General features: G+C 39.0%; 1 protein-coding gene across 1 annotated transcript in view; it reads right to left on the reverse strand.

Annotated features, from left to right (window-relative positions):
* Positions 1–13597, reverse strand: part of SPTLC2 (serine palmitoyltransferase long chain base subunit 2) — a 96856-nt gene that overhangs the window by 60241 nt on the left and 23018 nt on the right. Inside the window, exons 2-5 of the mRNA XM_045807723.2 lie at positions 11973–12167; positions 4279–4433; positions 2448–2596; positions 452–576 (exon numbers count right to left, since the gene is read on the reverse strand). Coding sequence (XP_045663679.1) covers positions 452–576; positions 2448–2596; positions 4279–4433; positions 11973–12167 — 624 coding nt within the window. The remainder of the gene's footprint in view (positions 1–451; positions 577–2447; positions 2597–4278; positions 4434–11972; positions 12168–13597) is intronic.

The following is a 13597-nucleotide window of genomic DNA, read 5'->3' on the forward strand; positions in this document are numbered from 1 at the left end:
TTACTTGTATTTTACATATATACAGATATTTTGCCCACATATCTCTGAGCAACACGCACTGTGATAAGAACAAGTATTAGGCTACCTATGTATTTTCGTATTTTTCTACTTAAGAAAAACCACCTGTTAAATAATCATCCAAACTAAACATTCCTTCTTTCAAAACTTTAGTCTTTTACGAGGTTTTTATTTCTTAGAATCCCTTTCAAAACTATGAAATGAAGAAGGTAAGAGTCATCTAATGGAAGAGAAAGAATCACGGGTTCTAGCAAGAAAGCTTCAACTGATATAAGTCTCCTTGGGATATACCTATCCAAAAATCTGTGAGAGAAATATCTTTGGGCAGACCATGTATAGTCTGAAGTTTACGACAACCTTGGGCTTGCTCTGAATGCTTTACAAAACAAAAGAAAATTAAGAGAGTTTTCATAAATGACAGACTAAGTCTTACTTTGCCAACAAGAGCAGGAATGTTCATTGAATTTGTTGCAAATCCCATGCCATATGCCATAGCAGCTTCTACTCCCAAGAAACTTGCCACAAGCTTTTCTAGCTCTTCATGCTTGTCTAGGTTTCCTGTATGGAGAAGTTAATGAAGTTAATACCACCAAATCCCAAATTTAAGAATCACTCATTACTTCATAAAAAGAAATCATAGTCTACATGTGACGACCTTTGCAGACTAAGCTCCATGGAAGAGTATTATGAAGAGAAATGGCTGGTAAAGAAAACAGTAGTTGAATACGTTCAGATTCGCCACCTATGATGGAATTCCTGTAAAGAAGGTTGCCAACAATTTCTCCCATTCCTGCTAACACACGCCCCTTCCAAGTCTAGGCCTTAAGAGGCCTGGCAACATCTGCTTTTATACTTTCGGAGTCAGCTGCCACATAAAACAGTCTAACTAGCTGCTATAAAGAGAGGCCACATGGAGAGGGAGAGGTTCTGGAGGATAAGAGACTATATGGAAGGGGAATACAGGGCTTAGTCAGCCCTCACCTGATCCCCCTACCCAGCTGAGGTACCAAATACGTAAGTGAAGCCATCCTGGACACTCTGTCATCAGCCAGAATGCCCTACCCATACCACATGGAGTCAAGATAAATGTCAAGCGTTCCCCAAACTGCAGCACCATAGGCAAATAAATGAATGTTTCTGTTTTAAGTCACTAAGTTATGGAATGATTTGTTATGTAGCAAAAGATAAATTAAAAAGCATCCTCCCTCACTTTGTATTGCGATTTTATATCAATACTCAAATCCTTAAGGACCGAACAAGACTGATCAATGATACTGGCTAAATGCAGAAAAGATGATGAGAAAAAGACTGCTGAACTAGGATGCTACATGTCCTCAAAGCTTTAAGCGAGTCATTTAACCTCTCTGGGTTTCAGTTTCTTATCTGCTAAATACCAATAACAGTATTTGCTCTATCTACCTCATGATACTTTTGTGAGGATCAAAAGAGAGAATAGATTCAAGCAATTTATGAAGTATAAAATGCTATAAAGATGTAAGGTCTGATTACTATATGTCATCACTGCACAATGCTTCATTAACCACATCATTAAGGACCCTGAGTGTAAATGACCCAGCTACATTTGCCAATCTTTAGACCCAGGAGAAATAATGAGGAATTACTGTTTTAATCCACTAAGTTTTGGGGTGATTCACAGTAATAAATATCCTGGATGTTGCCTTATCATTTCTATAGTTATCAATTATCTGGAACAAAATGGAAGAATTTGGAATCTTCCTATGAACAAAAATTAACTCTCTTTAGGGGCACCTGGGTGGCTCAGTTGGTTAAGCACCTGCCTTTGGCTCAGGTCATGACCTTGGGGTCCTGGGTTTAAGCCCTGCATCTGGCTCCCTGATCAGCCTGTTTCTCCCTCTGCACTCGCGCTATCTCAAATAAATAAACAAAATCTTTAAAAAAAAAAAAATTAATTCTCTTTATATAAATCTATTCACCTTTACATTTTATAGACCTACGATAATAATCAAAATAGTTAACATTTACTGAGTGTTTACCAAAAAACAAGCATTTTACATGAATTAGCTTATTTAATTCTTCAAACAACCCTATAAGATAGGAATTATTACCAGCCTCCATTTACCAGTATGGAAACACATTAACCCTCATATGTCCATTGGGTCAGTACTAGTAAGTGGCACCTTTAACCACTATCATTTATAAAAGCCAACAAAGTCAACATTAAAGTTATAAATGAATCAATTATTTATGGAACCTTTCTAGACATATTTTATAATATGATGGAAAAGGTAATGTCCCAAAATGTGTTGAAAGCATTAAAATCATCCATTACATCAGAAACTATATGGCCAACTATGCATTTGGATGCTTACTATTCTAGCTATCAGCATTATTCCCTCCTAAGTAGCACAGTTAAGAACATCAGCTGGCCAAACAGAGCCTACGCTTACCGATTTCCTGTCGCGTGCTACACACTCCAACTCCATACTCCTCTAGGACTTTGGCAGCTGCTTCTTGACATGATCCTGTATTCCGTGCAAAGCCGAGATAGTTGTAGGAACCCATGTTTATAACGCCTTTAATTATATTCCCTGTGTACCTGTATTTCAATAACATAAAAGTTCATGAAACTCATGAGCAAATCAAACACTTCCATGTGATAATAAACATATGGGTAATACAAAAGAAAGCACAATATACAGGAAATAAGGAGAATATGGCCAAGGTGACGAGCAGCTCAAACTCACTACCAATTACGAAAATGAAAGTTAAAACGAAATACTAATTTTCACTTACCAATAATGATAAAGATTTAAAAACTGACCATACCCAGTGTTGGCCAGCACAGTCTCATATACTGTAGATAAGAGTATCAGTCATTCCTCTTTTCTGGAGGGCAGTTTGGCAGTACTTATCCATTTAAAAGACAGACATACTCTTTGACTCAGCAACTTCCACACATATATGAAAAAATATATGCATAAAGATCCTTTAAGAGTCACTACATGATGGGGTGCCTGGGTGGCTCAGTCGGTTGAGCATCCGACTCTTGGTTTTGGCTCAGGTCATGACCTCAGGGTGGTGGGATCGGGTAGTGGGATCAAGCCCTAAGTCGGGCTCTGTGCTCAGCAGGGAGTCTGCTTGAGATTCTCTCCTTCTCCGCGTCCCTCCACGCCTCCCTTGCACTCTCTCTCTAAAATAAATAAAATTAAATCTTAAAAAAAAAAAAAAATCACTACACGACTTATCTACCATGTCCCTTCCCCAGGCACACAGACCAGTCACATTCCACGTGTGGAAGCTCAGTCAGCTTGGGCTCACAAGTAAGAACAACACGCTTCAGACTCCACCAGCCTCAGGCGGACATGAAGTGTGGATAAGAAATAAACCACTGCTGTTTGAACTCTTGAGATTTTGGGGTTTTTAACAAAGGATGACGCCGCCCAACCTCGATGTACTACATACAGTTATACTTTAGGATATTCAGTACCCACAACTAATAATGAACTTGCTATGAATATAGAGAAACAGGATATTACCAATATGTTAGCAAATAAAAAAGCAAGACATAAAATGACTTCTGTAGTATGATCCCATTTTTATAAATCAAGAACTACCTGTATGTCACCCCACAGATTCACTGCATACATACCCTACAGAAAACATCTGGAGCAGTCATACACAACAAACTGGTAACAATGGTCACCTCTGGGGAGTGAAAACTTGTGGAGAAGTGGGTTTGCAGAGGGGATAGTAGTTAGTTGTCAGGGGGGGAACATTTCATTTATCTGTATTATTTGTCTTTTTTTTTTTTAATAGTAACAATGCAATCATGTAATAATACCTGTGTGATCTAAACAATAAATTTTATGAATATGAAAAGTTTTCTAAACTATTCAGTCTATTTAAGTAAAAGCATTCCATATACTCTTGAATCATCTGAGAAATCAAAATATCCAGAAGTAAATTCAAACACTTGATTCTGGTAAGCGGCATCACAGAAAGAACAGTTTTTCTTTGTTTTTCTTTTTAGTAAGTCGAATTTTGTTTTCAGTTATAACCCAACACAGTATCAAATGTAATAGAAAATGCATTTTAAAAATCTAGATAACAAAAAAACAATCCGGGTAACAATGAACAGCATGCAAGGAAACGAATTATGTTGTACTGTACTCTCAGCTTCTACTCTTGTTTTAACAGGTTACTCAACTTGCAATAAAGTGATGTGAAGAAATTCTTTTTTTCTTGCTGTCAAGAAATCATTTCCCAACTGAGACTCACTTGAAGGACCAGTTGTAATCATGAGACTGCCTCTCCATGATGTCCACCCTGGCCCCAGGCACACTGCAGATCGGCCGATTCCAGTTGTCTCTAATCCGCATGTACAGGTTCCTTGTATAGAAGTTTTCGAAATCCTGATACAATGACACAAAGTCCTGCCAACAAATGGTGACATACCATGAATTTAACTGAATTACTTTACAAAATTTTTACAACTTCCCTTTCCATGTTGCAAGAGTGTTTGAAAAGGAGAGGTCAATCACACTGAATTAACTGATAAGGAAAACATTCGGAAAGGCATCAGATCTCTACCTTAAAACAACTTTAAACCAACTCTCAGGGTACCTGGTTGGCACAATCAGTAAGAGCATGCAACTCTTGACCTCAGGATCATGAGTTCAAGACCGATATTGGGCACAGAGATTACTTAAAAAAAAAAAAAAAAAAGAGTAAAACAACTCTTAATCGGGTAAAAGTCACTCAGCTCTAATGGTTAACCTATATGAAATGGTTGTAAATAGCTATCTGACTGCATGAATATAAAGCCAAAGAATTTAACTTAATAAGTAGGCCTCATAAAAATAAAACTTAATTGCACATTTCTGTCATTTAAATGATTTTCCTTGCTAATAACCTCAAAAGGACTTCTCTCCTGCCTCCCGAGTAATATATAGGGAAATGCCATTAAAAAACACTATAATTTCAGCTTTAAGCAAGAAAAATAATTCTGGAATTAAAATTCCATCCTCTGCATATTTTCAAGGATCAAAGTGAAAAACAGCCAAAGAAAAATGATAAACAAGAAACACTTAAAGGTAGTTTATACAGAAAGACACCTATCTCAGGTTTCTTTCCTTGGATGGGAGTTTAAAAAAAAAAAAAATTCTTATGAATTCCCATGACCAGGCACTTAAAGCTCTCCCTTCTTCTGCGAAATAAGTTAACACTAAAAATTAAGTCTATAAAAAAATAAACTGGGTGGGGCTAAAATGAATGCATAATGTCATGTCCCATGTGGTATGACCACTGCTCAGAACACCATCAGACCACATTAGATCAACTCAACTCCTGAAGATAAGGGCTAAACCAAACAAAAAGAAAACTATACTATAGTTTTACTGTATCTAGCAAACTGTTGAACTTCCAGCCCTGAGATCTGGACTTATGTTAAATAAGCTAATCAGAAACATTCAAGTTTAAGCCTTATTTTGTAAGACTTTCATTGCTAAAGATGACTCTTCATAAAATTTTGTAATTAACAACCTTCTATGACATTGGACTCTAAAGAAACTACTAAATAAGCCTCACAGGAGATAAAAATCTTAAATCAGGCTGAGCGGAGCCAGAAAGGACTCTTGGGAATATGCAGTACCTGATACCAACTCTTTCACAGTTGGTTCTAACATTTACATTGCCTTAAGAGAAAATATCCACAAATAATGTCTATCACAATTGGAAACTTACTACTTAGCTGGTATGTCCCTTTTGATAGTCTCCTCTTCCAACAAGAATACTGAGTGAATGAAAACTGGAACAAAGACATCCAAATTCTAATTTGGGACTCTTCCTTGGCTACTATTCACATGCATTTATTTCCCAAAGGAAAAAACAAAACAAAAAAAGTTGTCTTCAATCCTCTTCAATTCACATCAAATAGGGTAAACAGTACTGACTCTTCTTGATCTCATGTCTTTATAACCTTTCTAAACATTGCACATTAATGTTAAAGGTATTAACTCTGAGAGAAATAGTCCAACACAGACAAATTTTTATTAGCAACAAAGAGCGCTATTTTTGTTTTTGTTATATAAACATCAGAAAACACTTTAAAACTCTGGTCCCATCTACCAGAAAGCTTCCTAAAACCCAGTATAGAAAAAAGGCTGCAGGCTAAAGTGAAGCAGAGCTCTGGGGAACCAGTGACCTCGTGGTGTGTGGCTGGGAGGGGAGGGGGGGGGTTCCAATCTCTGTAACAAAGATTGCCAACATCAGGGAGCTCACCGCTCATTGCACATCCTTACAATGAGAGAACAACTAAGTCCCTGATACGGGAACAGACTTGCACAGAATAACGGGGAAGTTGCCACAGAGATGTTAGAGACCGAAGGCAGGTGGGACAGAATGGCAGAAGGGAGGGACTCATGGCCAGGGTAGCAGTCTGACTGCAGTTAGAAGGTTTGGTGGAGAGAGCTGAGAGGCAGCTACCCAAACTCCCTGCAGCTTAGCAATGAAGAACGGGAATGGAAAGGGATCACTATTCAGGATTCTAGTTCTAGGCAACAAGGATGAGTGTCTATTTCCAAAAATATCTCATACAGTTTAAATATTCGAGGACTTATCTCTTCATTCATCCATTCAAATACCTCTTACTGAACACTTCTGCCAGACTCTGGATATATTAAAGAACGTGACAGTTCTCTCTGCAAACTATGCCACCCCTACTACTCCTACCCTCACCCTTCCCACCCTGTCCCCCATCCAACTCCACATCCCCTCCCACCCCCCTTCCTCCTCCTCAGTTTAATCACTGTGAAATAACTTTAGTCAGGGCCGACCTAATACTTGTTTGCTCGGTCACTGAACAAACATTTACTGAGCTGTCCTTTCCAGGCAGGATACAAATGAGTAAGACACAACCTCTACACTCCCAAGATCTCTTAGTGGAGTGGCACACAAATGAAGTTACAATACAGTGTAACAAGCACTCTAAAGGGCTACTTGCCCAGACAAAAAATACTTAACTGGGGGGTAAGTGCCAAAGATAGAATCAAGTATGAATAGCCTTCATGCACTGTTTGAACCTGATGTACTCCTCATGCACATGTTTCCTGAAGACCTTCGAACAAACCCCATATACTAGCAGATATACATGACAGACAGAGAACAATACCTAGTTGAGGCTACACTCTGGACTGCGGGGTGTGAAGTTCCCAGCTAAGTGACTTCTATCAGTAGCCTCAAAGAGAAAAATTCAAATTCATGGATTTGTTAATTTGGTATCACTGAAGACCTTACCAAAAGCAGTCTGGAGTCAACTCAATAATTAGCCAATAAATATCCTTTATTGGTTGAGGTTGAGTCTTTTAGAAAACATCCTATACTATTTAAAATAAATAGGTACCACCTATTCTAGTGCCTATGCAGGCCTTAAGATCACAGTGGAAAAGGCTGAATACTACCACTTTCAGAAGCTGACTTTATTATAACGATTGCCCATGGCTGTTAAGAGCAATTCTGGCTCTTAATGCCAGATGTCCAAATATGATGATAATAAAGATGATGATAACAATAGCAACAAGATTTACCATTTGAGTACTTATGATACTTATGGTATGTCTTGAGTACTTACGATATATCTTGCATTGTATATACATTTGCTCTTAAATATCCCTGCACCCTCCTAAAAAAAGACATTACTCCCAACTTCAGAAAGGCAAAATGGCTTTCCCAGTTAGGGAACTGGCCAGAGGCAGAGCCAGGAACTGATCCAGGCCCTTTCATTCCAAAGTCTATGCCCGTACATTTCCATGACATGCAATTTTTTCTGAAAGGTTTATGTGTCACAGCTTGTTGAGCTGCCTGACTCAACAATGTGCATCTTAATTTACTTAGCCTAACATCTGATCACAAGAAAACCTACTTCGTCTGATGGTGCTAAGATACTTAGTATCTGGTAAAGATCAGGATGCTTCAAAACTCTCAACCACTGAAACTGAAGGCACACAATGACATTTCAAAATTAAAGACAGCTGTTTTCTTAGATCTAAAACTGAGTCATCTGTCTGTGCATGTGTACACACACACACACACACACACACACACACACACACACCCCTGACTATTCAATTCAAAGACTCAACACTTTTCATTGTTATTACCACCACTCCCAATATTATTCTTACCTTAAACATTTACTGAATGTCTATTAAGTGCAAAGCACTCTTCTAGGCACTGGGCGTACAGTCGTAAACAAAAAGGTAACAATAATCTCTGCCCTTGTGGAATTTATATTTTGGTGAAAGAGACAGATACTAAATGAGACAAATGTACAAAATATAAAATATCTTAAACAGTGAAAAATGCTTTTGGAAACAAAAATCACATAAGAAAGGGGGGCTGTAAAATGCTACAGCCATGCTAAAACTTAGCTAGGGTGGCCACAGTAGAAAGGAACAAGCAGCGACGGAACTATCCATTTGACCACTTGGAGGAAGAGCACTCCTGGCAGGCAGACAGCAAGTGCGACAGCAGTGGGACAGTGGTGTACCCGGTATATCAAGGAACTGCAAAAGGCCAGTGTGGCTGCAGCAAATGAGTGAGAGGCTAAGCACGAGGAGATGATGGCCAGGTTCATAAGTAGTTGAATCTGGATTTCCTGATGGGCTACACATGGTGTGTGACAGAAAGAAGAGTCAAGGATATCACTGTGCTTTTCAGCCTAAGCAACGGCAGAAGAGAACTGTCATCCATAAAGATGGGGAAGATAGCCAGATGATCGGGAGGGGATGTTTTGGACATTAAAGTTTGAGATGTAAGAGAGAGCACAAGTCGGGGGAGGGGCAGAGGGAGAGAGAGAAGCAGACTCCCCGATGAGCAGGGAGCCTGATGCAGAACTTGATTTCAGGACCCCGGGACCAAGACATGAGCTTAAGGCAGCTGCTTAACCGACTGAGCCACCCAGGCGCCCCTAACTTATCTTTATAATGGGACCAGGGGACTCAGTTCTACCCAAAGCAACATATGAACAACCAGGATAGTTAAAATGGACTTTCTTCTATAATGGAATGAGGAAGAAAGTAAGGATGTGGTTATAAACACCATTCTCTCGGTGAAATGAGGAAGTGGCAACATTATATTTGCATTTTATGATCCCAAGCAAGCACTTTCCCTAACCTCTTCCAGTGTAACACCTTAAAATCTGCATATCCCTCTCACTACATCTAATCCAGAATCAGAAAACAAACATGCTCTACCATAAGGCTGAATGATTTTCCTTCCCTCTAAAAGCTGAATTTTTGTAAGAAAATGGCAATTCAGCTGGTTTAACTATTAATGTTATCTACTGTGAAAATCCTATTGAAATAAATTTGAATAAATTCGCACAGTCCTTCAAATTAGCAAATGTCCCCCTCTGTCCCACATATTCCTATTACTTCTTCCTCCAAGAATTATTTCCGGATTAACTCGATGCTACTCAGTTATTTTTTTTTCTACATCTGCATACAATTCAAACACTATTTACCAGGACAGGGCTTTGCAAAGACCTGTTACATTGAAGAGTTTATGTTTCCCCAATAAAATCAGAAACTACTTAAGAATAAAATTATGTGTTCTAATACTTAAAAACAAAGGTCAAGTACTCACAGGCCGCCACAATACTCAGGAGTCAATTCATCCTCTGCAAACATGAAACAAGTTCCAAACATACTGTACTCTCACAAAGTAATTTGGACACAACTCCACTGTTTCATTCATTTTTTATCACACTTTGATAGAACACCAGCTGTGCAAACTCTCCTGGCACACCCCTCCTCAAAAATTGCCCAGATTCCTCATTGCCTACCAAAGATCTTCCTTTGACATTCAAAACACAATCTCTCATACACCCACATTCCAGGTTCTCCCAGACATCCCTTTGCCTACACCACCCCCTCACCCAGGACCACTCTCCCCATCACAATCAGCATCCCCGACCCCTACCTTCACCTGTTAGTTAGTAGGTCTCTACAGTGTGTCCACACTAAGAGAGGTCCCTATAAATATTTTCTAATTTGAATATTTAATATTCAATAAATTGAATAAAGCTTTAGCTCCTATCAGTCACAACCACCATCAACTCAAGTCTGACAGGAAGATACTAGCCTGTAAACAAGTAACCCCAATACTATACAAGCCTGTAAGTATACAGTAAGCTCTAACTTATAGTGAGGTAAGCCATACCTAAACGATGTTCAAAATCAACATACTGTCGATGCACTATAGCCACAAAGTTTACCTGGGACGTACAAAGGTAGAAAAAATGAAGAATCAAAAAATTTAAAAATTTGTTTTGGTTTTCAGCGATCAAAACTAGTTTGGCCTACTGGACCAAGCTCTGAATACAGGACTTTGCCTGCATTAGGTATTCAAGAAATAGCTTCTTGATGAAATGAACCTGTAGGAATTTCCGGGCAATGAGGAGGATGACCAACTTGTGGTACTGGGGCTGGGAAGGGTGCAGAATGGCTGAGATGAGAGAGAAGAGAGCCCGGATAATCCTGGGTTCTCCCAGGACCAGAATCTTCAATCCCCATACTGACTGGTTCTGATCCTTTCTTTCACCATGTTTATAGATGCTCCCTTGCCCTTCCCCCCACAGATCCACCGCCCATTCCCAATACCTAATGGCTCCTCTCTCAGCGGTGAGCTTGCTGCCACCACATCTGCCTCTCTCCTCTAATACCCCACAAAAATGAGAGGTATGATGACCAAAAAATCTAATTTCTCAAGCCCTTCTTTAATCTAGTATATTCCTTGGACTAGCAGACAACCTTTCCATACTTCACATATCAAGAACAAACAAGTTTGTTTTTAGGAAAACCAGGCATTTCACTCTAATTTTATGTAATCCTGTACAGAACTCTAGCGGTACAAAGGAGCATACACAGAAAAGTGAAGTGAGGTCCTTTCCCCCAGCGATAATCATTACCATCTCTATTTACAATTACTAAAACAAGATTGCTTTCTTGTTTTTTTGGTTTTTTTAAACTGTGAACAGAGTAGCTCAGCCACATTCTGTTTTCAGGCTTGTTTGGGGAAAGGAGCTATCTGTGAGCCAAACATCTGTGTACAATGTGTCTATGAGAAAACGCATCCTGAGTTCTCCAGAACTTCTTTGTCTTCTCAGAAGACTGGAGCCACAACCTGGGACACAGCACAATATAAAGAACGTGGCTTCTGGCATTTCAGACCCGTGTCTGCGTACCAGCTCTGACACTAAGCAACTCAGGAAATGTTACTTTTAACTTGTGAATTTGAGCTTTCTCATTCATCAAGTAGGAATAGATTCTTGTGATGATTAAATTAGAAATATATTAAACGTGGGGCGCCTGGGTGGCTCAGTCGGTTGAGCATCCAACTCTTGGTTTCGGCTCAGGTCACCATCTCAGGGTCCTGGGATTGAGCCCAGCCCAGCAACCTGCTGAGCGTTCAGCAGGGACTGTGTTTGAGATTCTCTCTCCCTCTGCCTCTCCCCCTGCAGCACACATGCACATGCACTCTCTCTCAAATAAAAAAATAAACCTTTAAAAAATAAGAAATATGTTAAATGCTTTGATTTCTCCATGCCTTAACCTTGTTTTTCACTTTCTTTGTGAAATACTTTCATTTAAATGCATCTGGAATATTTTTATTTTTAACATGTATCCAATTTTTTTTTTTAAGATTTTATTTATTTGACAGAGACAGTGCACACACACAAGCAGGGGGAGCAGCAGAGGGAGAGAAAGAAGCAGGCTCCCTGCTCATGTGGGGCTCGAGTGGGGCTTAATCCCAGGACCCCAGAATCATGACCTGAGCCGAAGGCAGATGCTTAACTGACTGAGCCACCCAGGCGCCCCACATGTATCCAAATTCCTAAAGAAAAAAATGAGTGAGAATACCAGGATGGCTATAAAAGGCTTCCACTTACAGAGTCTAAGACTCTTAACAATTACCTGTTGTTCTTTTCTTTCTGTTGCATGATGACACTTTTCAATTCTCCAATGCCTCAAGAAATCTCGAAGGTATCCAAAGAGAGTAAGTACACCATATCCCACATAAGTAAGCACAGCAACCAGCATTGGTGTTTCTTCAAAAGCTTCATTAAATGGTCTTTTGTAAAGTCCTCCATTTTGTGTAACATGATGGATCTGAAACAGAGGTTAAAAACATTAATTTCAATCCCAAGAAAAAGATTACTACTTAAAACCTAATTCCTTACAGATATGCATAATCTCAGAATCCTCTAATAGTGAAAAAAATCCACTAAGATCTAGCAGGACATAGTTTTTTCAACAGAAATATCACAAGTTATAGATACTTTAGATAAACAGCAAAGAAAGAAAAACAGAGAAGGAACTGCCTAAGAACAATGTTTAACACTCATTTCTGTCATTATTTGTTTTTTTGACTAGATCTTAAAACACTATGATTGGAGCGTGTATAATTTCCTTTGTTCTAATAAAGCAAATTTAAAAAAATGAATCCACAAAGAAAAAGCCTATCCTGAAAAATAGTATATTAGCGGGGCGCCTGGGTGGCACAGCAGTTAAGCGTCTGCCTTAGGCTCAGGGCGTGATCCCGGCGTTATGGGATCGAGCCCCACATCAGGCTCCTCCGCTGTGAGCCTGCTTCTTCCTCTCCCACTCCCCCTGCCTGTGTTCCCTCTCTCGCTGGCTGTCTCTATCTCTGTCGAAAAAATAAATAAAAATCTTTAAAAAAAAAAAAAAAAAGAAAAATAGTATATTAGCTTATAAATGAAAGAGTCAAAGTAAATCAGTCCTAGAATAAACTAAAATATTTATATTTTCCTGCTACACGGTCTTTTTTTTTTTTTAATGTAGTCTTAAAGCCACCAGCCGTCGTATTCCAAATAATGACCAGCACTAGGCCCCCGTGGAAACCCATGGTTTATTAACAGCTTTTGTTGTAGTAACACAAATAAGTTACGCACAAAAGTAAAATGCTTACATAAGAGTGGCCCAGCACTGTACAGAAGTAGAAAATGGAATGCAACACAAGGGGAAAAACAGTTAAGAGTGATCAGTAACTGTCATGAAATCATCCTGTCCCCCTTCATCCTGACCTAAGTATCCATTTCCACTTCAAGATTATCCCAGGTTTCATCCTTTGGGATACTTGAATTTTAATATACAGATACCAAGCTACTGTACTTTTTATCTCAGAGCTTAAAGCTTTTTCTTTTTTTGACCAATCTTAACGGAAATCTTGTTTTATGGAAAAATCTCATCACAGAAGTTTGTGTGTTAACTTTATTCTTAACTTTGAAACAGCCAACTGCAGTGAGGACACGCATTCACTATTCACCAGGAACATATTTTCAACTGATCACTGTGCTAATGAAAAGACCCTATTCTTATGAAAGAATCAAAGATTCTTTCTTGGCCTCTCAGGCAACTTGATCGAAGGGTTAAACATATTTTAGAATATTATATCCCAATAATATTCTTTTGGGAAAACTACCTGAATGCTCCAAGTCAGAACAGCTGGAAAAGAAACAGTTGTTCTTAAGAAGGGAAAGGCTTTCAGACAGGCATGATACTTGGACTCTGTTGGCACT

Source organism: Ursus americanus, chromosome 26 (genome assembly GCF_024610735.1).
Source record: "Ursus americanus isolate L20-20 chromosome 26, mUrsAme1.1.p, whole genome shotgun sequence".
In the NCBI taxonomy this organism is placed as follows: Eukaryota; Metazoa; Chordata; class Mammalia; order Carnivora; family Ursidae; genus Ursus; species Ursus americanus.